At 36.9% G+C, this 25,625-nt stretch overlaps 1 protein-coding gene across 1 annotated transcript in view; it reads right to left on the reverse strand.

Annotated features, from left to right (window-relative positions):
- The window catches only part of RBFOX1 (RNA binding fox-1 homolog 1), a 1,305,306-nt gene that overhangs the window by 398,895 nt on the left and 880,786 nt on the right, over window positions 1–25,625 (reverse strand). The window contains exon 6 of the mRNA XM_059826338.1: window positions 7,958–7,999. Within this exon, the coding sequence (XP_059682321.1) occupies window positions 7,958–7,999 (42 nt within the window). The remainder of the gene's footprint in view (window positions 1–7,957; window positions 8,000–25,625) is intronic.

The raw sequence follows: 25,625 nt of genomic DNA on the forward strand, positions 1-25,625 counted from the left end.
ACACGGTGAAAATGTGGAACTGCTGGCTAATATGTTTTTTTCCTAAAGAAACTTTTGCTGCAAGCCTTCGTGAAGAGGAGAAAAATTAGTAGAACTATAGGTATTTTTCAAATTCTGTACTTATCTTCATTTGTCTTCCAACAACAGGAATAGCTCCCTGCTTGAGTCCAAAACTTCAAGATGGCTCAAACCTAATGTCAGCTTGATAAAACATGACTTCTGTCTGTTTAGCATAGCTTATTTTTATTTCTCTATCCTGCTTCCTGGAGATTATATACAGTTGCTTGGGATTCTGTACCAAGAGAACCATTTCTGCGGAACACACAGAAAGACTTGGCTTTCAGTGCAGCTTGGGATTTTGCTGCAGAATAGAACAGAACACCATTACTGTCCAGGTTCTCTTACTTTAAAAAAACTTCAGGAGACTAAGAAAGTACACACATCCTCTAAAATCCCAGCCTATCTGAAGCCAAGATTTCACCCTTTATATAAACAGTATGGTGTATATGCTCTGTCACATGTAAACTACAAGTCTGTAGGACTGGATCCTTAAATCATATTATGTATATAATATAGATATCTGTGTATGTATATACATACATATTAATACTGATGCATTTTTGTTGAGGATTAACATATTCCTCCTTGTAACTTTGCTGCTTTAAAAAAATTTGGCAGCTACTTAAAAAAACATAATTAAATGGTTTAATAGAGAGAGAACCTGACCAATTTAAACAAGTAAGGTTTAGACAGATTTTACAGAACATAAAGAGACCATTACCATCAATACTAGAACACGATGTCCATATTATAATCAATATTCCTTCATTCTCTCTACTTTAAGCAATACTGGTTCAAGGAGTCAATGTGGCTCAATGAATATATGTCTTTATAACACTACATCATTTGGATTGTTGATGCAATTTTTTTTTTCAGTTATTATAATAGTCTCAATGCCTGTCTTGTTTCCTTTAAAAATCTAGTGGCTCAGTCAGTTACTTGATATATGAGTAAACGATAATAGAAATCCACCATGCAGAAGGACCAAAGAGTATGTCAAAAATCCAGCCCATCTACCTGCAACTGAAAAGCTTTTCCAGGTTTTTCATTGGACCCTACTGAAAAAAAAAAATAAAAATAGTACAAGCCAACACCACGACCCAGCCAAAACCACACAACCCCCCCATCCAAGCCAAAAAGGCCTTGTGGAAACACCCTGGGAAAAAAACAAACCCAACCCAAACAAACAAAAAAAAACCCCAAAATGCACTGTAAACTACATAGTGTTTCCTGCTTGAATTGGGTGTGACATTAACGAGGACTATGATCTTTGCTAGTCAAACTGACTAACCAACAGTAGAAGTTGAAATAAGTCAAGATGGTATAAGCACTGTTAACGCTGTGCACTTAAACATCTGGTTTCAAGACGATCAAAGAGAAATTATAAAAGCTATATGAAAACAGAGCTCCCTCTCAAAAAATACAAAATAAGCAAGAAAATCTTTCTTCTTTTCTGGGACAGCATCACTGATCACAGCGAGTGTTCTGCAAAAGAAGCTCTATGCAGTCATTGCAGAACGTCTGTACCAAAAGTTGCTGTTCTGAGTGCAAAAGCTGTTCCCAAATACAGTGCGGATCCAGTACTGTGTGTTACTAATGTTTCTGTAGCTGGAGAAAGAGCACCACAATAGTGTATTAATGTTGGGTACTGGTTCAGTACTTTGCACTATCTAAATCTATCTCCTTCTATCCCTTCAGAAGTTTCCCATGTCCTGAACTGCCTCCCAAACCAAACCCGTATCCTTGACTGTCTGTATACAAACATGACTTCAAATATACATCGAGCAGCTGCCGAATTCCATATAGTGTGCTGCAGCTCTAGACAGAATCTGTCTGCCACGCTAAATGGACAGGTTGTTACTGAAAACACTGCTTCAGCCTCACCAAATATTACTGTAACTCTTCAGTTTCAGCAGTTACCAAGCACCATACAGAGAAAATACTTGAGTATGCAAAAATCAAAGTTGAATTCATGAGAAAGTGGCAATTGGAACAACAGAAAATCCTCTGCGTACTGTTCTCAGAGAGATGCCAAAACAACATCAGGAAAGGAATGGAAGGGTTTTCAGAATGGCATTCCATCAGCAGTAGAGACATGGAAAATACCTAAGGGCTTTTTTACTATTCCTGAAAGAATTTAAGGAAACTTGAAGCGAGCGGCACCATCACCATTCAATAAAGGGAAATGCTGCAAACATTCTTACTTCTCTTGATCAAAGGAACATATTATTAGCTGTTAGCAGCTTAAGAGGGTAACAGCATCCTCCCGGTGACAGGCTATGTCACTTTAAACATGAACCATTACAGTTTTCGTTACCTAGCCACTGTTACAATTTTTAATCACCACCATGGTTATTAAACAACAAACCTTAAGAAAGTTACAATGCTTAGGAAGGCTCCTAAAGTATACCAGAACTGCCAGCAGGGCTGAAATCAATTTTACCATGGGTCTTTGGTTGCCTTTTTTTTTTGCACACATTAATTTCAAGCTAGGTGAAAATTTAAATGGAATCACATCCCTATAATTAAGCCCCCTCCCCAAAAGTTTGGTGGACTAATTATAATCCTTTTATTCTTCTGTAAATCTTAGTTCCAATATTTTTCCAAACTATGCTGTGAATTACTCTTTACAGAACCACTGGGAATGTAGTTTGTAAGATGGTGAGCAAGATTACTCTGATGTCATTCCATGTCAATGTGTAATACAGACCAAGAACCAAAAATACAATGCCTTCTTATTAACCTTACCTACCTGTATCTTCACCATACACCTACATGGATGATGACACATACAGCTCACTGCAAGGATAACTACAGAAATTAAAGGAGGATCATTTTAAGCCACTTGTCTAGCATGTCAAATGTAGCATAACCTACATGAATTCTTAAGAAAAGGATAAGTAGTAAACACACATCGGATTAATCCAACTCTACTAGTGTATCGTAGCTTTTCCCCTTTTAACCCTTTTTCCTTTAAGAGAGGGATGTACAATACTAGGTAGTTCCAGATGACTGTTCCAGGCAAAATGTACACACATTGTTTGCAAATGCATGCCAAGAGATTTTCAGAAGGAAAAGAAAAACAGTGAAATTTTTATTAATGGCCAGGACTAGCTGCCCAGTTTTGCAGAAACACTATGAATTACTGTGTTCTTTTCTGGTAACAAGGTAAGACATCACTGACTCATGAAACAAGCTTATATACCTTTCCTTTTCCCCAGTCCAGTGTGGGAAGAGGTAGACATTGAAAGCACAGGTTCTTTGGCCAGCCACCACCTAAGTTCTGCTATGCTATCACCATAGTAAATTATTTCAGACAATGCTCAAAAGTAACATCTACTTCACAGACCACTTCCACTCTGTTTCTCTTACTCTCTCCAGCTGTTTTATTTCCCCCCCCCCTCAGCTCAAATTGATTAAAAAATTAGCATCTGCCACTGAATCACATTTTACCTCCATAGTCCATCAGAGGAACATTGTACACAAAAATTATCAGCAGATTATTCTTAGATCACCAGAGAAAGCTAATACCACAATGATAAGCTTCAAAAATTTTCTTTAAGAAGTTTCCAAAAAAAACATCATCTATGCAGCTAAGCACCTTACAACCTGATGAATTAATGCACTGAACAAAGACACAAAGCAAGCTAAATATTGCAAGACTATGATTGCTTAAAAATTATGCTGGACATAAATGCATTTGCGTTTGTTTTCTCTCCACCTGGCATAACTTTAATACATTTTTGGCTGCGTTTTGCAGCTTATTTCATTTACCGTATAAAAGACAAGACAAATAGAATGATATCGAATGCAAAACTTCCTTTTGTCTCCTTGAAAGTCAGAGTACTATAAAAAAATACAAGTTGATATCAAGTACAAGAGGATAGCAGGACCCTGCGCTTCAGAACAGAGAAGGAACGCTGGCTGCATATAATGCATCTTAATAATAAGTGCATGTGAAAGAAGCTGTTAATTAGAGGAACTACTAGGTCACTTAAAATTTCAGATCAAGGAAGTTAATCACACCATTTACCATTAGACCTCATTGATATTCACAGGAACATTTATAAACCCTCCTAACATTAGAGTTTAAAAATGCTCTATGCCCACCTTAGAGAGCTCAGCAAGTATTGCTACATAAGGACCAAAAGCATTATCTTCTATAGCAAGACTCATGGATGTAAATAGAGATACAAAAGTTCACTTTAGACAATTACGTTGAGTTGATAATGCAAAATAGTAATTTCTTAGTTGAAAAGAAGGTTGAGTAAAGCTCAGTAAGGTTTATGTCAGCCTATATGTTTAAATATATAAATAGGCTGTGATAAAAAAACAAAATCCCAGGTTAAAAAGTCAAAAAAGTAAGGAATGTCCAGTGGAAGCAGTAGACAGAATTTGGAGGCTGTTGCTACACTTCTTTATAGCTTTATGTACTACAGCTTATTTCTACCTAGGGCTGGTATCCTGATTTTCTTCACATCCTTAAATAACCTGTATCATTCATGTTTCAAAGTCTGTTTTTCAGACCCAAATATGAGAAGAAAAGTGTTTTTAAATGATTTTGAGCCAGCTGTGAGTTCTGTGTCTTTACAGGCCATTTATAATGCATCAGAATGACAATTACATTAAGCTCCACACAGCAACTCATAAAACAGCAAGTGGCAGTAGGAGAGAGTCAGAGAAGAGGATGGGGTGTATCTGTCCAAGAAGGGGTTTATAAATCAGGATTAGGGAACACAAAACAGACTGAGGAAGACTAAACAGTATCATTAATTTCTTTAAAGGAAATGGTGTCAAAGAGCAGGGTGTAGATGGAGTTGGAGAGAGTGATACTGATGACTCAATTTCCCTTTAAAGACACATTTGTTTTTTAGTACAACTTGATTTAAATGAAGCCAGATTAGAAAGCAAAAAGAAATTACAGAAATATGAAAAAAATAATATTCAAGGCAGCACATGGTAATGAAAATTATTTCCAAGAGAAAAGAAAACTTTAAAAATAGCATTAATGCTTTCTAACTATTGTTTTTTACATCAGATGGAAATATACGAAATCGGCTTGTGTTATATATCCAAATGGAAAAAAACACCCACCCCAACCAGCTGTGCTAGAGATAAAATTCCCATTGCTTTCTGTATGAATTCTCACTTAAATAATTCAGGTATAAACATTAATGCCTACCTGGGAATTGTACCAAGTTACCAACCAGTGGTCACCGTCATTTTCAAAGCTTGAGCAGAAAAGGGTTAAAATATACAGACTTCCTTAATTATTAGAATTACCATTAATTGTAAATATAATATATAATGGCCAGAGGCTCCAATATGAGTAAGAGTTTCATTACTCTAAATGCTTTATTCCAGAACAGTGAGTCTCTGCTTTGCATTTAGAATTTAAAAGCCAATGAAACAGATCAGAGGTGAGAAATGTCTGAAGAAATCACTGTAGTAGGGCTTGGATATTTCTTTCTACAGCCACACAACATCTAACCATTTGTTTGCACTATTATGCTTTAAACAAGCCTTTCTTAAAGTGCCTTTCTTTTGGAACTTCTTTAGGATTTGAAGACTAAGGAATGACTAGGGAATCAAAAAAGGACAGTGGTAGACACATTGTCATCTTAGACTTAACAAGGAAGGTAGGAGAGAATGTGTCTTTTTTATTACATTATTAGGTGATCTAAGGATAATCTAGTTTTAACTCAGTTTAACAAACACAAATGGATGTTGGCATTTTGTTCGTTTAATCCTGTTCTCATTATATTTCAATTCTTTCAGTTGGGATGAAATAGTATTTTGTTGTGAAGAGACTGCCTCACATCCAAGTATTCACGGCAGGAAAATCTTGCAGGCCTGAAGAATCTAACTTGGGCAATTAAACATTTCTTCAACAACACTGCTCAGTTAGGGAGTCAACCTAAAAGTGACAGAATGGTCAAGTTACACCACCCCGAGAGCATTGAAGGTGTAGAACCTGGCAGCTGGGGGCTGTTCGCGGTGTGACTAAGGAGGGTCAAAGGTGCCAGCACTGAACATCACCACACAGTATACTGAAACTTCCCTGTGACCTTTTGTCACAGCAGGTGAGCTGTTGTAAAGTAGAATAAATTCTGGGCACTGGTAAATGTTTGGGCATTTGAAGACCAGGCAGAGGAAAGGAACGGCTCTACCACGCGCAGCACTAACTGTCGCTCTGGCCGTATCTGTCTGTGTGAGACTTCTTGGTGGCTATACTTTTTGTACCACAGCCACAAGCTCTAACTCTGCAGGGTGGTGTACCACTTTCATTGCATCCCAGCCGCAGGAACAGAGTTTACACTAGTAACTATATTTCATGTAGCAGGAACATCGCAGCAGTAGTGGAAGGAGATGTACCCAATCTTAGTAGGTTAGAGACGTGGTTTTTTTTCCTAAGTTGTCATGAAAAGTCACATTTTGATATGACACAAAGACATCACAAGCACTGCGCTCATTGTTAGATGTAAATGTGTAATACTAGAACAGAAAGATACATGAAAGTTTTACTGCATCACATTTTATCCACTACTTAGAAAAAAATCACACATATTTACTTGAAGAAAGAGCTGGAGGCCTCCTCCCATTATATTTCAAAACAATGTTTTTCTTCATTCAAAAGGAGAAAACTTAATAAAAACAAATGAAAACTTTCTTTGTTCTCATGGCACTGCTACCTCTTGAAAAGATTGTCCTTCAGGTACTATTGCAATATTTTAACTTTGACAGCTGCTCTGTTGAGACGTTACTACTGATAATACAAAGCTTTGTCAATTCAGCTTCAGTACAAGAGCAATGCAGTCACATATCAGCGAGAAAAGAATCAAGGACAATATGTGATGCATCATTCTCGCACAACTTCTTTACCAAAAATCCCATTGCAAATATGGTGAAGACCAGCTGAAGCATCTAGATATGTTGATGAAGTTAATCTAATGAATGTTCAAGAACACTTATTTTATGAATAGAGCATATTCTTTATACTTGCAAGTCATGCAGGAACTGCTGATGCTTAGTAAACTGCAAATGAAAAATGCCACTTTTTCTATTTCCAATAATATTTTTGTTTGCATAAAAACTTACACTTCCTTCAGGCTTACCTCTCCCTCTCTACCTGCATATGGGATGTCAAGAAAATACCCATCATGTGGTATCCATAAATGTGGGTCTATTAAGCAACACTTGGATGACCCAAAAGCTTGCTTTTTTTTAATTACTGAAAGCTCTTATGCCTTTCCAAACAAATACTAAAATCAATCAGTTGAGCAAGGAAATATTTGTGATGAAAAAGCATCTGCAGAAATATGTAGCATTTGAAGGGAGCAGGGTCTAAAACCTCTTTAAAACACTGTCACTTTAACATTGGAAAAGGGGAAAACAAAATAAAGGTCATCAACCTGGGTTCAGGAACTCCATCTTGTTCACAGATTGTACACAACCAATATATACACTAAAATACCTGGACCTTTTCTGCCAGTTCCCTCACATTCTTAGCACTGATTTTTTTCTGAAAGCACACATATTATAAAAAAATCCGAAGGATAGTGTCTTCTTGTTTGAAACACTCTGATAGTGGCAAAAGTCTGAGAAACATAGTGACCTTCGCCACTACTAAATCTTCACATGGTGCATAGGAGGAACACACTGAGTGTCAAGAGAGTTCCTGTAAAGAGATATTTACTGCCAAATCTCACTAAGTTATGGAAGAAACCCCTGTATCTACTCTAACTGTTTTATACTGAGATATGTACAATATTTACCAACAACCAAAAATGAGCTAAATATGCTCCTCTTAAATAAAGTAATCCATCTGTCAATAGCACAAACTAGATTCTTCTTATGTTTTAAAGAAATAAACCATTTTGCGTATCATTGCACTTACCCGTACTTGGTCTCTTTCACAACTCATCTGTTGCTTTGAACTCTACAAGAGGAAAAAAGAAAAAAAAAAAACCCAAACCCAACACCTTTGAAGGCACAGCATTCTTGCCACAACAAAGCTGCTAGGTCTATGTATCTTACACAAATAAACACTGGAAACACAGCCACCAGTCTAAACACAATATCGTGTTGTGGATGTAGATAGAATCATTACTGCAAAAAAGTATTATTTTTTCACTTATTTTTTTAAATTTACGAAGGTCAAAAGGAAATTAACACCAGAACCCGCCACAAGTCTGAAGTACAAAAGCATTTTTGAGATTTTAAAGATGTCATAGGCAGTTCAGTTCCGGCAGAAGCTTTCCCCTTTTTCTGTTCTATCACAAGTCTGTGTTATATTTCTGAATATCCCACTACTAAGATACCACAGTATATTCAGAGCACACCTTAGAAATAAAGATATAGAAGCTTCAAGAAGTGATAAAACTCTTTCTATCACAACTTCCAGTTCTGATCTGGTATAAAAATAACTCTGAAGAAGACTCGATTCCAATGCATATTTTTCCATACTGCTGTCTTTATGTTCTGCCAGGCATATGAGAAACACTCTGAAAGACTTTGAGAGCTGGTTGCTGAGCAAGACCTCACTACCAAGCAACAGCAGACAGGAGTCATCAGTCAATGGCAGCGCAATTTGTGAAGTCACCACTCTGCCAAAGAGGAAGGGGCTGCTCTAGAAAGAGCTCAAGAAACTAAACAGCAGCACTGAAACACCCAGCTCCCAGTTCGCTTTCTAGCTCCCTGGTTTCTAACGCAATCCTGTCACCAGGCCCTCTTGAACAAAACTGTAGAAGCGGTGCTCAGGAAGGCACTCACATGTTGATTTGTCCAACCTGCGGTGAGAGGGTTTTTTTGGTTGGTTGATTTTTGGGTTTGTTTTCTTTTTAAAATAAAGTATGTTTAGAATACTTTCAGAATCACTAGCGTTAAAGCATAATCACTGCCATTTCTGTAATTAATGTACGTGACAAACACAATTCACAAAACATGAAAAAGAAATTTGATGCAATGTTTTCTAAGGATATTTTCAGAGGTTTAGAGTACACTTTTCACTACTTGGCACTTACAAAAAGTTAAAACACGAACCAATACCCACTTGTGTGAGAAATTTTTGCTGTGATGTGATGATGAAAAGGGGAACTTCTCAGGCAAAGTTAGGTTACTTACAAAAGAATAAAACTGCCAGCCTGTTTTTCAGCACAGAAGAACTGAGTCCTAGTAAGTTACAAGCTAAACATTCTACACAGACACACAGCAGAAGTTTTACAACAAAGTCCCCCTACAAAAATACAAATCTAACAGCAACAAATGCTCTTCTGATACATTTCTTAATGTTCTCCAGCAGGGAACAAAAGGTAAAGGAATTCAGCATAGGTCTATTAAAAGTCTTCCCCTAAAGAGTAAAATTAAGTACAGGTAAAAGTGACTAATGATTCCAGTTTTCAAAGTTCCTGCCTTCACACCATTTATAAATTACTTTAAGGTTCTATTAGTCTGCATTGTAAGTATACTTACATAAGTCTCAAGAGTTAATTTTAGATCTGAATCTACTCTAGATGCATCTATTCGCATTGTTTAAAAATACAAAATAATATAGACTATTTCAGTTGGAAGGGACCTACGATGATCATTTAGTCCAAATTTGACATGAGTTTGGGTTTTTTCTTAATCTTTTAAAACTATTATTATTTAGGTTCTTCTCTGTGTAAACCTCCACACCAGAGACTTTAACTCCAATTTTCAGAAAACAGTATTAGTTGAAATGTGAATAGTTGTTCTAGACAATGGTCCTACACACGTTAAAACAAACAAGTTTAAAAATCATAACCATCTAAAGCTACCTACTGTTTGACTGTTTGTGGGATACATTCTATAAACATAATGACGCTACTACTACCTTATTCAGTTTTGTCCTGAGCAGTCATAACGCAAGACATGTATTACTATGTTTTTTTGGCAGATAAATGGGTGCACAAAGAAATGAAGACAGTCATTTGCCAAACTAACAGCACATGAGCTCCACTTAGCAAATTGAACAACATCCAGAATGATCTGTCTTTATAATATTTCACTGGCCAGCTTCTTTGGATAAGGCTGCCAGTCTTACATTCTATAGTTTGTGTTCTAGATGTACCAGCTATTTTTCTAGAAGAAATGTTCAGCCTCTACCATTATATTCCAGTATTTCCCAGGGTACCCTTCAGGCATAATAAAAAGAAAAAGAAAACTGAACAAACAACATGGTGATTAACTGAAGAAAACAGAGGGGAAAAAAGAAGAACATAATAGAATATGCGATGCATTACAGAATGCTGGAGTGTTATGACTGCTTTTTATTTAATTCAGCATAATTTTCTCAAACATTCCTTTGCATCTCTTGTCAAATTTGCCTGTTTTCTCCAGTCAGACGCCTAAAGAACATAACTTTTGCAACAGGGGTATTTTTCATAACTTGCCTGCAGAACATAGTAGAACTGTATAATCTTTGTAGGTATTAAGTACTACTAATACTTCAGTAGTAGCAGTAGTAATTATAGAAGCTTCAGAAGAAAAATGCAATCGCGTAGAAAAGATGTTCAGCATAGAAATCAACAGGAGATAAGGGTTATTCAAAATGCTGCCGGAAATTGCATTGTTACTTAAGAAACAAACCGCATCAGATTTACAGTTGCTTTACGGCCACGGGATATGGAATTAGATAATCCTTCCATCTCATCTGTAATGTGTTTATCCTCCGATTTTCTTACCTTTGTACTGCAAAGCCATATATGGCTCACAAGTTTAGTCTCCCTGATAAAACACATAAACACAGAGAGATTAACAATTCTTCCCGTTTCATCTGCCATATCACGTTGGTGGGCCTGGACATGCTGATTGCATGTTTAGGTAAATTATGAAGATACTTTGTTTATTCCACAGCAGCTGCAAACTATTTTATTGTATTAGTTTAGGCTCTTTTACAATGATTGTGAAGAGTCTTTTGGAAAGACTTCCTGAAATTTATATTTACTATTTTATTTCCATTTAGAGGAAAATATACTGACACTGTACCTTTAACATCACCCTTCAAAAGAATGTGTTGTCCTCTTCCCTGTGGGATGAAACTTCTGGCTCTGACCTCACATAAGCTGCAGAGATTTACAGGCATTCCGTCTTCAGACGGAAAGGTGACAAAAGGTGAGACAAAGGTGGTTAGAGATAAGGTAATCTATCTAGACAGGAAGAAGTAGGAAGACCAGAATACTTCAGCCTGGGAAAGAGATGGCTAGGAGTGGGTGTTCATGAAATCATAAATAACAGGGAGATGGAAAAGCTAGAATGATTGCTGCTTCTCTCTTCCAAAAAACCAACTAGATGGCAACAAATGAAAATACTAGGTGGCCAGTTCAAACCAAACTAAGTAAAAAGATGATTCTTCATACAATGTGTAAATAAAGGAGTAGGTGCTGTGGATAAAAAATACCGAAGAAAAACTTACAGAAGATTATTAAATGCACAGACACCACCTTTGCCACACAAAGTTTCTGGAGACTGGAAGAAAATTCTGGAGGCGCTTGCTTTGTTCCCCTCTTCCATAGGCATGCATAAAGAGGGTATCTCGGACATACAGACCTCCAGTCTGACTCAGAACAGCTGGTTTCATGTATGCTAGTAATACAAACACGCAAGCTTCCAATAACACTGGGTACTGGGAAACCAACGGTGGTGGTGCAGAGGGGGGAATTTCTGAACGGATGAAAGGCAAAATTTGTAAAAAAAAAAAAGTGTGCCAAATATTTGCGGAGTGGAGCAAGGGTTTAGTTATTGACTATTTAAGCAGATAATTAATTCTGTGGTTTAATTAGTTACCTCTAAGAATATCTGCTACTGTTATTTTAAACACAAAATTGATAAATATCTAATGTGAAAGAGACCAGAACACAAAATGTTATTTAAGATTTAAAAGAAGTATTTAGGAACAGTGGGAGAATACAATAGAGAGGCAAAGAGTGATTAAGAACAAATGTGTACAAGTGAGGAGAGGGCAACTGTGTCTTAACATCCAACTGCTACACCACATCTGCCAGCAAAACAAATAGAACAAAACCAGCCATTTATTTTAAAACAAACAGCTTCCATATGAATGTGAGAGTTGTATTTTAAAATATATTTCTACTTGATCAACCACCACATCCACGGTGTTCTGTTCACTAAAAGAAACGGAGGAAGACAACAGGGGCGATACGCAGGACACCCCAATGGCGGCAATTTCCTTTGTTCAAAGTTCAGCAAATGGTCGATTCCAAACTGTATGTTTTAGCTGTAATAACAAAATCCATTTCACTGACGGCTTCTCTCGGAGAGTGAACTTCCATGTAGATAGCTCCCTCACCAACCTTCATACTAGAAGCTTTTCAGAAAAGCAGCAAGGCTTACTGATAAAGCATTATTAGGGCGAGATTAATAAGAAAAAATGAAACAACCAAGCTTACCTTAATGAAAAAAATATTTTTCATAGTTTAAACAACAATGCCATCTATCTGCCTGTCTATCTCTCTACCTATTTATCAGTTCAAGTTTATTAAAATACATCTGGGAAAGGCTCATTTGAGCACAAGGGGCTTTCTGTGCAACTAACCAGTGCCAAATTTGCGCTCTCATTTTGTCTTTTTTGCTATCTGTGCCAGTTGAAGAGAAACATCCTGGCAGTACTAAGCACTTAAGGGAAAACATAAATAATGCATTTACAATATGTAAACCTGTACAGATAAATGAGAAAAACTGAAAGCCATAACATATTTAATTAATGATCAAGAGACCTTAGAAGCAAACCTTGTGCACATCCTGCGATTTTAAATACAGTGCTTCCCAATCCTAAATTTACTTCCTTATGTCTCTGGATTGAACCACATGCAATGAACTATTTCTTTCTTTTAGTTCAAGACCGTATGAAGAACCTGGTCAATATGCTGAGTGTTATTATGTCAAGCTCTTACATACCAGAGTTTAGTGGAAGAATGCCTTGTTTCTCTTCAAAGGATTTCATCAAGGAAAAATTTTTAAAGAACTTGAACTATAGTTCAAGACTACAGGTCTTTTTGCAACACAACAGTCTTTTAAGACACTCATGCTGTCAGGTTCCATCATTTTAAACAAAATAGACCCTTTGGAAAGACTGTGCAACCTGCTGGTGTCATTCTCCGGTGAGCTCACGAACGTGACTAGAACGGGGAAATATATTTTGTTTTCTTTAAACAACAGTAGCAAGTGGGAGACTTAAGATCTTTTAATTGTATTTGTCAGTCATCCACTCTTCATAAGGACATGCAAGCCCTCGCTCTGAAGAAACTGAAACACAAATAGAAAATAGGACCCATCTATGGATGCAATGGACAGATTGAGAGGGCAACAGTATTACTCAAGTTGATTAAGAATACAACAGTCCACCTGGGGAGGTTTTTTTAATGCCAAGTTTTTAAAACATCATTTTATAGAAAGGGTTTAGGTGATGGGGCAAAGAACAATATGATGGTGACAGGGTTATTTACAGAAAGACTCTGCTTAAAACAAAAGAAAAACCATTTTTGTTACAGTACAACATTCCCAAGTATTTGTTTTGCATTTATGAATTCAAAATACTTTCAGGATTGAGAAGGGCATTTGAGTGGAGCACAGTCCCAGCGGTTGAAAGACAGCAAGGGAACAGCTGAAGTCTTTTATATTCTAGCTATTTTACCACAAACAAACATTTGTGGTAAATGGACTTAGCTTGTGTTCTGAAAAAAGTGTATATAAAGCTATCCTGTTTCCAGTGAGCAGTCACACCAGAATTACTTATCCATGATTATCTGTGCAGCTTAAGACACCTACTCTAACAGTAGTTCCAGGAAAGGCTCTCCAACATTTTTGTCTCTCATCTTTCACCTCAGAAAGGACAATGCAAATATGATTACCTGAATTGTAACAATACGCCTGTTTTCATTAGGAAAGGATAGTTTACAGTCAATACCTACATATGAACTGTGGAGCATGAGAGTCAAATGCGGAAGACTTGGCACTGATCACAGTCACAGTGCTTTTACCAGAATGTAACTTCACAATTAGTAATTGCTTATTTATCTGATTAAGGTCTCATATTTCTACTCATTCATACATAGATTAAATAGCTGAAATAAAACCACAGATTACTCCGTCACAGTCACACTAGTTGTATTTCACTAGATACTACGAGACAGTCTGTACCATTTCATACTATTTGCAAAATCCATCTATCAGTGTTTTCTCGTATTAGATACTCATCTGAGTGTAAAAGTTTTCTCTCAAAAACTAAATGCTTGGCTTTTTCCTTGCCATGTTGCACAAAAATGCTGTGCTACACAAGAAGATAGACCATACACTGCTGTCTGGTGTATTTCATGTGGAAACAGTCACTTCCCTTTCATCATTTTGTTACATATTAGTTTTCCCTATCTCACCGCCCTACAGAATTCAGAAGAAGTGATGCTTCAAGTTATTTAATATGTGGAGAGAGTATGGGCTTGTACATAAATGTATAAATAATATTGTGTATTAATTTAAAATGGCTTCTCAGTACTTTATGTGAAAACCCAAATCACAAATGAAGGCACAATGCCCATCCCAAGAGCTCACAGTGCCACAATCAAAGTAGAGCCTGAGGTGCTCAAACACAGAAGACTCATTAACAATACCAGTAACTGCATAAACATCTAGAATGATTTGAACTGAAAGGGGGGGTTTTGGAGCCTTTGGTAGTGAATTACAGCATCATCAAGAAGCTTCCAAACATAAAACCAGGAATATTTCTTCCTCAGGGAATAACTGGGACCATTCTCCTCTGCCTCTATGAGCTGCCTACATTTTTTTCTACATATCACTCCTGAAAGTCCCCAAATGTTGAATAGAGTCTAATGAGATGATACAATGCTCAAAACCTATACAGTTTTTGTGTATATTGTGTTACTAATACAAAAGGGTACAGAGTGTATATGTCTATACATATGCAAATTTTTCCAGAACAGAGGGCTTTGGGCTTCTCTTGGCTAGGTATGTGCGTTTGCACGCACAGAATTTTAATTTCATGGTGTTTTATTACAACCATCAGTTATTGTGCTATAGCAGTAGCTAGAGGGACTGATTTATTTGCAAATGCCCTTGGCTTAGTATCATATATCGACTAGTGCTGCTGTCATAAATATATTTGGGTGAAGAACCGTCTACAATTCTGTGCATAATACTAAGCAGAGTTAAGGTTTCAAGTGTCACATACAAGTGGGTTTATTTCTACTGGAAGAAACAGGCAATTATTATGGCCCATTGAGCTCAGATTAAGCATTTCCGTCAAAAAAAAGAAGAGAGCCTAGTGCTACAATCCTTGTAAAGCTGTAAATGCAAATGGGAACCATCTCATCTTCCATAAAAAATAATCTATTGTTTTATAGGCATTTCTCCCTCTCCATTTCTTCTTACCCTCAAATTAGCAAAATATTCCTAACAAGATAATTTTATTGAGCGAAAAAGTAGAAAATCTCCAAAAATAAAATAGAAACACTGTAAAAAAATTTGATATATTGAAACAGGTTGTAGGCAATTTTTTCCTTGTGTAAAATGGCTCCTTTCATGACTTGAGAAACCCCAAAGTCCAATTTTCACCTTTTCTTGGCTTCAGGCTAAGATATGTTTTTTCAGCAAGATTATCTATACTGCTTAACCAACATTGTTACCTGACGGATACAGTTTTTGGGGGATTGGGGTTTTTTTGGTTTTGTTTGGTGTTGTTTTTTTTGGGTTTGTGTTTTTTTTTTTTTTTCTTTTTTTTTAAAATAGCCTTAGTTATATGCCCAAAGTGTGCTGCAAATCACAAAGATACCTATGTCACTGAATTTGCCTTTGGCTCCCTGAGTGTATTTAAGCAGCATAGCCTGGAAGCTCTTCATTTTTTGGCACCCCTTTAAGTAAAAGGCCTGCAAGGTGGCATAACACCAGCCAGCACCGCAGCTTTTCCTGTGCTCCCACATCATATCCTATTACATAAGTAGTTCCCTGTTTTTTCATAAAAAGTTTAGGAACCGTGGGTCTCTGGTATGCCCTTGTGAAAAGCACCATGAAGACAAACTGTTTTATGTTTATTTTGCTTCTACACTATGTAACTAACCCTTGAACATTAAGACACTGGTGTACTTATACTTGAAACTACTTTGCAGTATACTTCCATACAAACTAGGAAAAAGGTCTCTAAGAAAATATTTTTTTCAAATACCATTCTAGAAAAACACTTGTGTGGTGAAGCCTCAAAATTAAAACCCGCATGCATGTTCTGCATGTATTAAATTCCGCATGGAACAATCCCACGAGAAACTTTATCTATACTTAGTATTCAAATATAAACTCCTTTTATACATAGAAGACTAGCTATAGTGCATTTTATTTAATTTCCCTGCATAACACAGTAAGTATTATAAGGAATAATCATAAGGCAAAGGCACTGTACTAAAAAGAATAAATGGCCACTATGAAAAATGTAATTAAAAATACTGTGATGTTAAAGCAACGACCAGTATAGAATTAAAAGTATGTTCTGTTAGAATGCAAACACTACCAGACCAAGCCTGGCATATTACACTGCTTACTGCAGCATAAATCATTTTTGTTTCATAAGCATATTGTTTTTACAAGAATTTACTCTTGTAAAATCTTGTAACTTTTGGAAAATGGATCTTAAGTCTCTTTCCTTAAAGTCTCTATCCAGAATAAAAATTAATGCAGACAACAACATGAATACCAATTAAGTGATAAACTCTGAAGCTAGTGTAAACATAGAATAAAGAAATCAGATATATTAATTAATATCTGAGTATCAGGTACTGCTACCAGCTTTTGAAATTCATTCTAAGGGTCTGCATTATATTAAGAAGGCAAAAAATCTGGTATGCTACATAGTAGATTTTAAGTATCGATAGAGACAATGACTAAAAACTATAGACCAAGAACATACAATAAAATTAAGACAGGGCTTAAGTAAAAACTCCATTTTACATAGAATAGTTTCTTATCTTTTGAACAGAAAATTAATACTAGTCTGTTAAGGTGCCAGTTATACTAACTGCAGGTAACAACTCTGAAAGACACTACAAGGAAGAGAGGAGAAAACAAGACTGACAATAAGGATATCACTGGAGACAGGCATGGATTTTCAGACAATTACCCAAGCTGGTTATGTTACAAATTGCTACTATAGACACTGCCTGCGTGTTATCAGTAAACATCTGGAAGGCTACTTGCTGTGCTTGTGTGCTGATAAAAGTAAGTCAAGTTCATTCAGTCACCGATGCTTGACAAATTACAAAAATACCCCAAACACAGCTTTTATCTGGCAGATCCACATTATTGGCTGAAGAGGCCATTGTAGAAGGAACCGGTCTGAGAAACAAGATATTGCCAGGTCAGCAAGACGCCAATGAACTGACAGATATCCAAACTTTGATTTGTCCCTCTCCTCAGATTTACTCTTTTTTCCAATTAAAAAATTACTCTTTAGAGTGTTATAAAGTGAAAGGGGGGTGTATACATACATTTATATACATAAAATAGTTTAATTTATAGGAATTGATCCAAATCATACTAAAATGTCACTCTGCAGTATTAACTTAATAAATCAATCATCAGTAAGTTTATCTGGAAAACTGTTTTTATTAATCTGCAGATAAATAGGAAATCCTTAGCATTTTTAACATTAATAATTTTAATTGAGAGTTAATTAACAGTATCCTACTATAGTAGTATAGGGTTTTTTGGGGGGGGCAGGGGGAGTGTTTCTTAAACAGCTAAGAACTTCTGGGATAAGCAGGATTTGTGTGCAAATTTTAAACCTTGTTACTAAGAAATAATCCATGCCTGTACAGTTACATGTACTGTGTATAGATATTCTTGTCAGTAAAACTTGATTGCAAAAGAAGGTGAACACCATGAAGTTAACTCATTAAAAATGACAGTCTGTTTTCATGTATCACTCTACCTAAAGCTTGGAATTTTGGTAGATAACTTCATTAATTATGAAACATACATGCGCTACTTATCTTCAGGCTCTTGGGAGAGAATTGCAAGGACATAAATGCAGGACGCAAATTAATCATTAGAATCCACACATATTTTCAATAGGCAGTAGGCATCTAAACATCATTAAAGTCTTTTAAAGTACGCCTTTCTGTTTCGCACAGGAAATGCAATGCTAAGTTCTGTGCTTGCACGCAGACCCCCCGAAACACAAGCACTGTACCCTTTGTTGCACCTATCAGTTGTTTTATAATAAAAACTTTTGAGCAAGGCAGAGGTTGCCTTTACAGCACTAATTTATCAAACTGTAGATCCCTCAGGGGATATTCTTTTCCTAAAGCATAGCAAAGACATGGAGGAATTATGCCTTCATGAAGTTTAGAGAAAGAACTTCACACCCTGTGTGTGATACTTAGTAAATATACCCAAAACCGCAAGTGTGTTTTCTTTGTTTTTGAATGAGGGAATTAGTCCCAGAGAGGAAAAAATGCATACATCCACGACTAGGACTGTTCTTACGCTTATGGCATGAGCTTGACCTGCACTCTGCATCACAGCCCCTCTGCGTTATTGAATTCCCCTGACCATTTCTGTAACTGCAAGAAGCTTGAGTCAGAAGAAACTGCAGGCAGATATTTAATGGGCTGCAAGACCAAACATGCCATAAGGAACGTTTTACATAATTTTTTGCAACTCAGATAATGTTACTCAGTGGAACTATAGGTTGCACAAACAGGTAGAACGTTTGGCTCTTACAGCCACAAAACAATCACTTCTCAAAGCTGTCGATACTAGTACAACATGTAAAAAGCCTTTTTTGTTTCTGATTTGTACTGTAAATCTCACATACCAAAGGCAGTACTTCGCTCTTTCTTACAGCAACAGAATTGCAGAGGAACTCTGCTGAAACGAGTAATTTTAGATTTAGAGATGTGAAGAAGGGTAAAAGTCTTCTGGCAACCATCTGAAGAATAACTCCAGCTCCTTGTACTTACAAAAATAATCATGGATTCACTGTGGTTCAGAGTACTCCAGAGACGTGGCCAGACAGTGCAAATGCTTCTGCTTGCACCTGAAGATTGCTATGTAATCACTTGCAACAGCTTCCAAGTTGTCATGATGTCAGTAAGAAATAATGAATTTCAATTTGGACTAGATGACCTTTAAAGGTCCCTTCCAACCCAAACTATTCTATGATTCTAAATAGTAATGTAAGCAAAGTAATGGGTTTTTTAACTGTCTATTGTCTGCATTATTAAAATTAGTTATCAATCCACAGCTGATAACCTTCTAATTATTCATTTAAAAGAAAAAGATACCAAGATAATCGCAGTGCCAAACACAGCAGTATTGAGAACAATACACACCAGTAAACGAGAACAAAGTGAGCATGAATTACCTCATAATAACACCGGCTGTATTTAGCCTCAGATGATGCCACTAACAGGAGAGAGATTCGAATAATGGTTTGCCAGGTTTCTTCTCAATGGGATAATACTGCAGACTGCTCCAAATTATGAATTTTTCTAGCAGTCCTAAAGTTCTACCTCTGAGACCTGCTCTGCGATTCATGATCATTGCCTACCTGCTCCTCCGGAAAAATGGCAGCCTGGTAAAGTCTGCACCCATTACCTCGTGTCAGCACCCCCTTTGTCGCCACTCTTTCGCTCTGTTGGGGAGCACACGGTGTTACACAGCATAGCAATCACAGTGGTTTGGAGCAACCCTGGATCTGCAGTATATGTTGGGCCCAGCTATCATGTACAAAACTAGGAATCCCATCTGGCAGTGGAGCAGAGCAGTGGCAGAGCAGTGGCAGAGGCTTCAGGAGCTTCCCCTCCCACCAGCATGGGCCATGCAGCTTGATAAATTAGAAACACAGATGCTGCTGTTCTAAAACAGAAATGCTGCGCCACAGCTGAATATGGCGAAATGTGCTTAAGTCTGTTAGTGATGAGAAGTGTCCCACAGTAGGCACTCTGTAGAGGTGTGACTTGCAAATTCCGTATTTATATTCACACAGGGCGCTAAAGTAACTCTGAATACCCTTGTTCAACTTAGGAACAGTCCCTTGATGGAATTGTTTTCTGAATAGTCAAAATTCTTCTCCTTCATGGGGAGATGTACCTTTTAGGCCTTGGAAGTATTTAACTTACCTCCCAATTTGCCCATGGCTAGCAAGTGAAAAAAGTGAGGGACAAAACCAAAGTTTTTTCAAGTCTTTGCAGCATTGGTATCCTGAGAGGAAAGTGTTTTATTCTGCACAATACCCAAATCCAATAACTACACAGGAAAAGGAAGGGCATAGTACCTTAATCTCCTCTCCTAAACAGCTTAACTAACTATAGAAGATGCAGTGCCTCACATTCAATAACTACTCAGTGCTTCTACTTGTTCTAAGAACGCATTACAAAGAATGTCAATAAACTTTAATTAGCAATATATTTTTAGTGGCAGTGCTACAGCTTGCTGCAATGAAACAGTTCTCCCAAGAATTTCTAAAGCTTTCCTAAAGAAATCTTGACACTTAATAATGAAAGACATTTAGAGATTGTCATATAAGAGCATCCATTAGGGCAGTATATTCTTCTCACTCAGAAATGGTAAGGTTACCTTGAACAAGTAAGTTTCATTTAAAGTGTTCTTTGCTTTTCTGTTAAGAAAATGAACAATCATTGGCAAAAATCAGGTGCAGCTGACAAAGTTAAACATTTTCTTTCACCTTTTAATGAGACCACAGCAATGACCTTACTGTCCTAAAAATAGAAGAGTAGAAGGAAACATTTTAACTTGTGTATGTGTGTGCACATGCATGCACACCCACGCTCATTTTGCAAAATAAATGTCACGTTCTCCAATGACCTCCATGATAACAAGCTTGAAATGGTAGCTTCAAAATTCTATTGTATCTATACCATTTGAAATAATTTTAATGACACATTGCATACGATCCTTATGCATGGAAGTGCTGCTCCCAACACCTCTAAAAAACTTTGTGATGAGCTACCCTGAGGTGAAGTAAACTGTGACCTGAAACCCTGTCAGTTTGGAAGACAGATAGAAATCCTTTACTATATATACATGAAAGCTCTAAATAGTGTCTCTTTTTACAATAAATATAACCTCTTTTCTTCTTCATATAGCTATACGTATCTTCACTTTCCTGCCATATCTTAACCCAGATTGAAAGTCATCAAGGACAAAGAGTTCCATCTACAAGTTTCCTTATATATATAAATCTATCTATAGCTCTATATACAAGGGAGACAGGGAGGGAGAGAGGGAAGCCTCTCTCCTATCTACATCTGTATCTGTATGTTTTCACTGCAGCACAGTATAAATCAAATGACTATATTAATAACTAATTTCAACATAACGTAATAATAAACATGATTAATACAATAATTAGCATGCACAATTCAAAAGGTACATTTCATCCTCATCTGCATGCGAGTAATGCTCATAGTGTGGTGGTACAGCCTGTGTATTCAACGCAGTATAGTAGTAGCCTCAAGCAAGTTGTCATTTAACTCGCTATTTTTCATTCACTTTGTTTCCAGTGTTTGTAACAACTCTTTGCTGCTTTTACACCTGAACAGATTTCGTATAACTAACTTTACTAAATTTTGCAATGAGATAAACATGCAAAATTACTCAAAGCCATTTTGGCCTGCAGATTATTTCTTTTTTCCCCTCCCTTTTACGTCCAGAAATGCTATTTGCATACACCATCAAGAAGCAAAGTAAAACCAAAGCCTTGAGGTAAGTTCCACAACTGCAAGAAGATGCATATTTGGTACCAAAGAGGTGGTGAATCAAGTTGTTCAACCTGAAAACCACTCCCTTTTTAGTCAGTCTGCTATGATACTTAACAATTACTTTTACTTAAACAGGAATGAACAATGTATCACACAGAAATAATATGGAGTTCCTCAAAGCTCTGATGTACGTGGCCCTTGTGGGGAAATGAGAAGGGGAGAATTTAAAAGAGCAGGAACAGTGTTGTGATGTTCTGTGTGATTAAATCAGATTAATCACCCTTTAGTCCAGTGGAATCAAGATCCAAACAGACTCATTATTTTTAAGCTGGGTAGTCTTCAGGTTTAGCAAATTTTCAAGCCTTGGATTAGTTTATGAGATGAATCGATTTTTTGTGTTATGATGTAAAAGCCATTCTAGTCCGCTAACTACCTGAAACACCAAGATCAATTTTGAGAGTAAAACATCAATTACCTCACTTACTGAGACAGGATAAGCAGCAATTAAAAGGGTAAGGAATGCTTCTCTGCATTAGGTTACTTGTCTAGTTTTTCAGTATATCATAGCAATTGTTTTGATTTCTAATTGTGTCTAGAGACTTGAATTCAGGCCTTTTACATCTCTGATATACATATTCTGAGACAGGTCTGTCTTTTATTACTTTGATAAAAATTCCTAACAGGCACACGCCATTAAAAAATAGTAATTAATTTCCATTGCGAAAAGATTTTTTTGCTTAAGAATTCTTACCTGGGCTCAATTACACTGTAACGTCGATCGTGGACAAGTACATCTAAATGATGGCATTTCTGGTGCCCAACACCCATCACGACACAAAGAACTAAATCTTGCAGGAACTAAGCACCTCTAGTTAAAATACAGCCTTTGCCTTGCATCTGCTGCATGGCATGAAGGTCTCTGAATTTCTGAAGTTTAGGAAGACCATGGGATAGTCCTGAAAGCCTAGATACAACTAGGAAGCGGAGAACACAGAAGGGAAACAGCGTGCTGCTTCCTAACACCAAACAGTACAGACAAAACTAGAAACAGGTGACATAAAACAAGAGCTTCGGTCAAAATCCACAAATGTTCAGAAACAGCAAAAATCTTATTTAAGTGGCCAAATATGCAACTAAAGAGGTGTTGTTGCATACCTAGAGCTGGTTGTGAACAGGGTGATAAAGACATTTGTTCATTAGATTTGCCAGATCAACAACAATGGAAAGTTCTCCAGACAGTGTTCAACTGAGTAACTCCCTGACAGCTTTCTGTAAGCTCATTCCCCTCTCCTTCAGTTACTGGGACGCTGACGTGCTAGGTTTCTAGGGAGCTGAGCCTTCCGTGCAATCCAGGCTCCTGACTAAGGCTCCCAGAACCTGCAGCTGCTGAGCACCATTGCCAACAGACTGTGTTAGAGCTGGAGACCCCAAGTCACAGAGATTCTGTGGCTCTAGAGCAATCGCAAGGTAAAGCTCTGTCCATTTTTTAAACGGTTATAAAAAAACCCAAAACACTTTCATTCTAAATAAAGACAAAATCTGTTTTGAAACATCAGAATTTTCCATCAGATTGACTTTTTTTTTTTCTTTCCCTTTTCCTCAGTCTCAGCTCTCCCTGTACCTCTGTCTCGTTCTTGATGAAGATAAAGCCCTCTTGTAAAAAAGGGAAAATCTCCTTCCAGAATCTAACCTTTGCAATTGTGCCTAAGTATGACAGGTTACAGGTGTAGACTGGCAAAAGAAGTATGCCTCTTGCTCAGTGTATGCTTTGCATTCTAGGAAAGTTCAATAACTGGTTACAATGACTATAAAGCATTCTTTAGTAAATAAAGCCAGACTTAAAATACATCATTAACATGTCTTGTTTTTTTTCCAAAGCCTTTCACTTGGTTCCTGAAACACTGTAATTCCTATACGTACATTTAGCAGCCTAGAGACTTGTGACTAAGAACACTGCAAAGAAGGAGAAAAACAACCAACCACCTTTTTATCTGTCTAAGTCAGCTATATATCAGTAGTGAGAATTCTTTTTACCTGAAGGGAATAAAATAATACCTTGATCTTATGAAAACAACAATTTGCAGGCATCTATTAAACAGATTTTTTGATTTCCTGCATATTTTTTATAGTCTTTCTCAGTTCTGTTTGATTCCTAGAGCTGAATCTACTGAGTAAGCAGTATTCTACCATATTTTATAGTGTGTGCGTGTGTGGTTTGCATTCTAAGATTTGGGCCAACACTGATTCTATTTCCTCTCAGTATTTTATAGTTATTAGGCTGCAATAAATTTTTCTTAAGTCAAGTCTGGATTTAAATATGCAAGCCAGGATGGAAAGGTACTGAATCTATATTATGCCATAAATTTAGTGTGTTTGTGGTGGTGGTGTTTTTTTTTGGTTTTTTGTGTTTGTTTTGTTTTTTTTGTTTTTTTTTTTACTGTTACAGTTAGTGGGGAGATAACTGTATGCTTAGTTTATGTATCAGTTCCTCTGAAAAACCAAGGGAGATTTTGCAGCACTGGAAACAGACATGCACTGCTGGTCTAGTCTCGCCTTGCGCCATACCAGCTGTTTTCTTTTTTATTTAGAGAGAACAGTGTTGCTACCATCTGTCTTTAGGAAAAAAATTTAAAAAAAAAAAAAGAAAGGAAAAAATATTTTTCTCAAAGCAAGTCAAAAGCATAAGCAAAAGGGGGGTGGAAGGTGGAAATCCAAGTCTATAAGCATTATAATGGAAAATGGATTGAGTGAAACATGAAATAAACCAAGGAATGAGGAGTTCTGCACTTTAGACAGCTTTGCTATCATTATCTAAATACCCATCTCCATGAGAAGTAAGACAGACAAATTTTGCATTTCACAGGGTTCAGGGAGAGTGGGGAAGGAGAATGAGAATTACTTTTGGTTTTATTTGATAGTTCTGAACCGATTATGTAAGAAATAGATCTATAATTTCTTCTTTCTGAGAAGAAAAGAAGTTCACCAGTTATGTGGGTATTAAAAAAAAAAAATCTTAAAGATTTCATACATTCTTCTGGTACATGTCATGTTCCAGCTTCAGAAATGTGGAATGCCTGGGGCCCAGAGAACAGGAAAAGAACTATTCTTCATTACGAGGTTATATAAAGTCTCTCTCTGATGTCTGGAAGTATTTTCTAAAAATAAAAAAAGAATACCGCAGTCCATTTTCACTGTATTTTACTCCTTGTAGTGCCCAATAACCATTTCAAAAACTATTTTTTCACTGTTGTTTAGAAGCCATGAGGAACACATGAATAATACTGTGCCAGACGTGCTAGAAATTCCCCTTCCTACGTGGCTTTGGTAGTCAGTGTACTAAGCTGGAAAACCTCAACTTTGATCAGGGTAACACCGATTAAATCTTCCTGTAAGTAGTAAATGTTTTCCGGAATGAACAGTCAGCATCCTGTCACTTCCGACAAGAACTAAACTGATTTTATGCGGAATAGAAAATACTGCATTCTAGTGGAGCTAGCATCATTTTAAGGCTAGTACTAGGTGCTTGAAGTTTCGTCTTTTCTCCCTTAATGAGCACTCTCAACTTGCGCATTAAAGAGCGGTCTAGTCCAGTCTCAGTACATTTGGAGTCATCATCATTGCTGATGCATGCTAGTGAACTAAATCTATGGGCTTACACGCCAGCTCACTTACATGCTTCAGAAGCCCACATCTGGGTCATTTGAGAAATGCCACATGCATGACTTCAATTAGATGGAAAAATATTGGAAATATTAATATATTATTGTTGACAATCTTGACATGATTTCCTAGCATTTACTG

This window comes from Gavia stellata, chromosome 18 (genome assembly GCF_030936135.1).
Source record: "Gavia stellata isolate bGavSte3 chromosome 18, bGavSte3.hap2, whole genome shotgun sequence".
NCBI classification, from domain to species: Eukaryota; Metazoa; Chordata; class Aves; order Gaviiformes; family Gaviidae; genus Gavia; species Gavia stellata.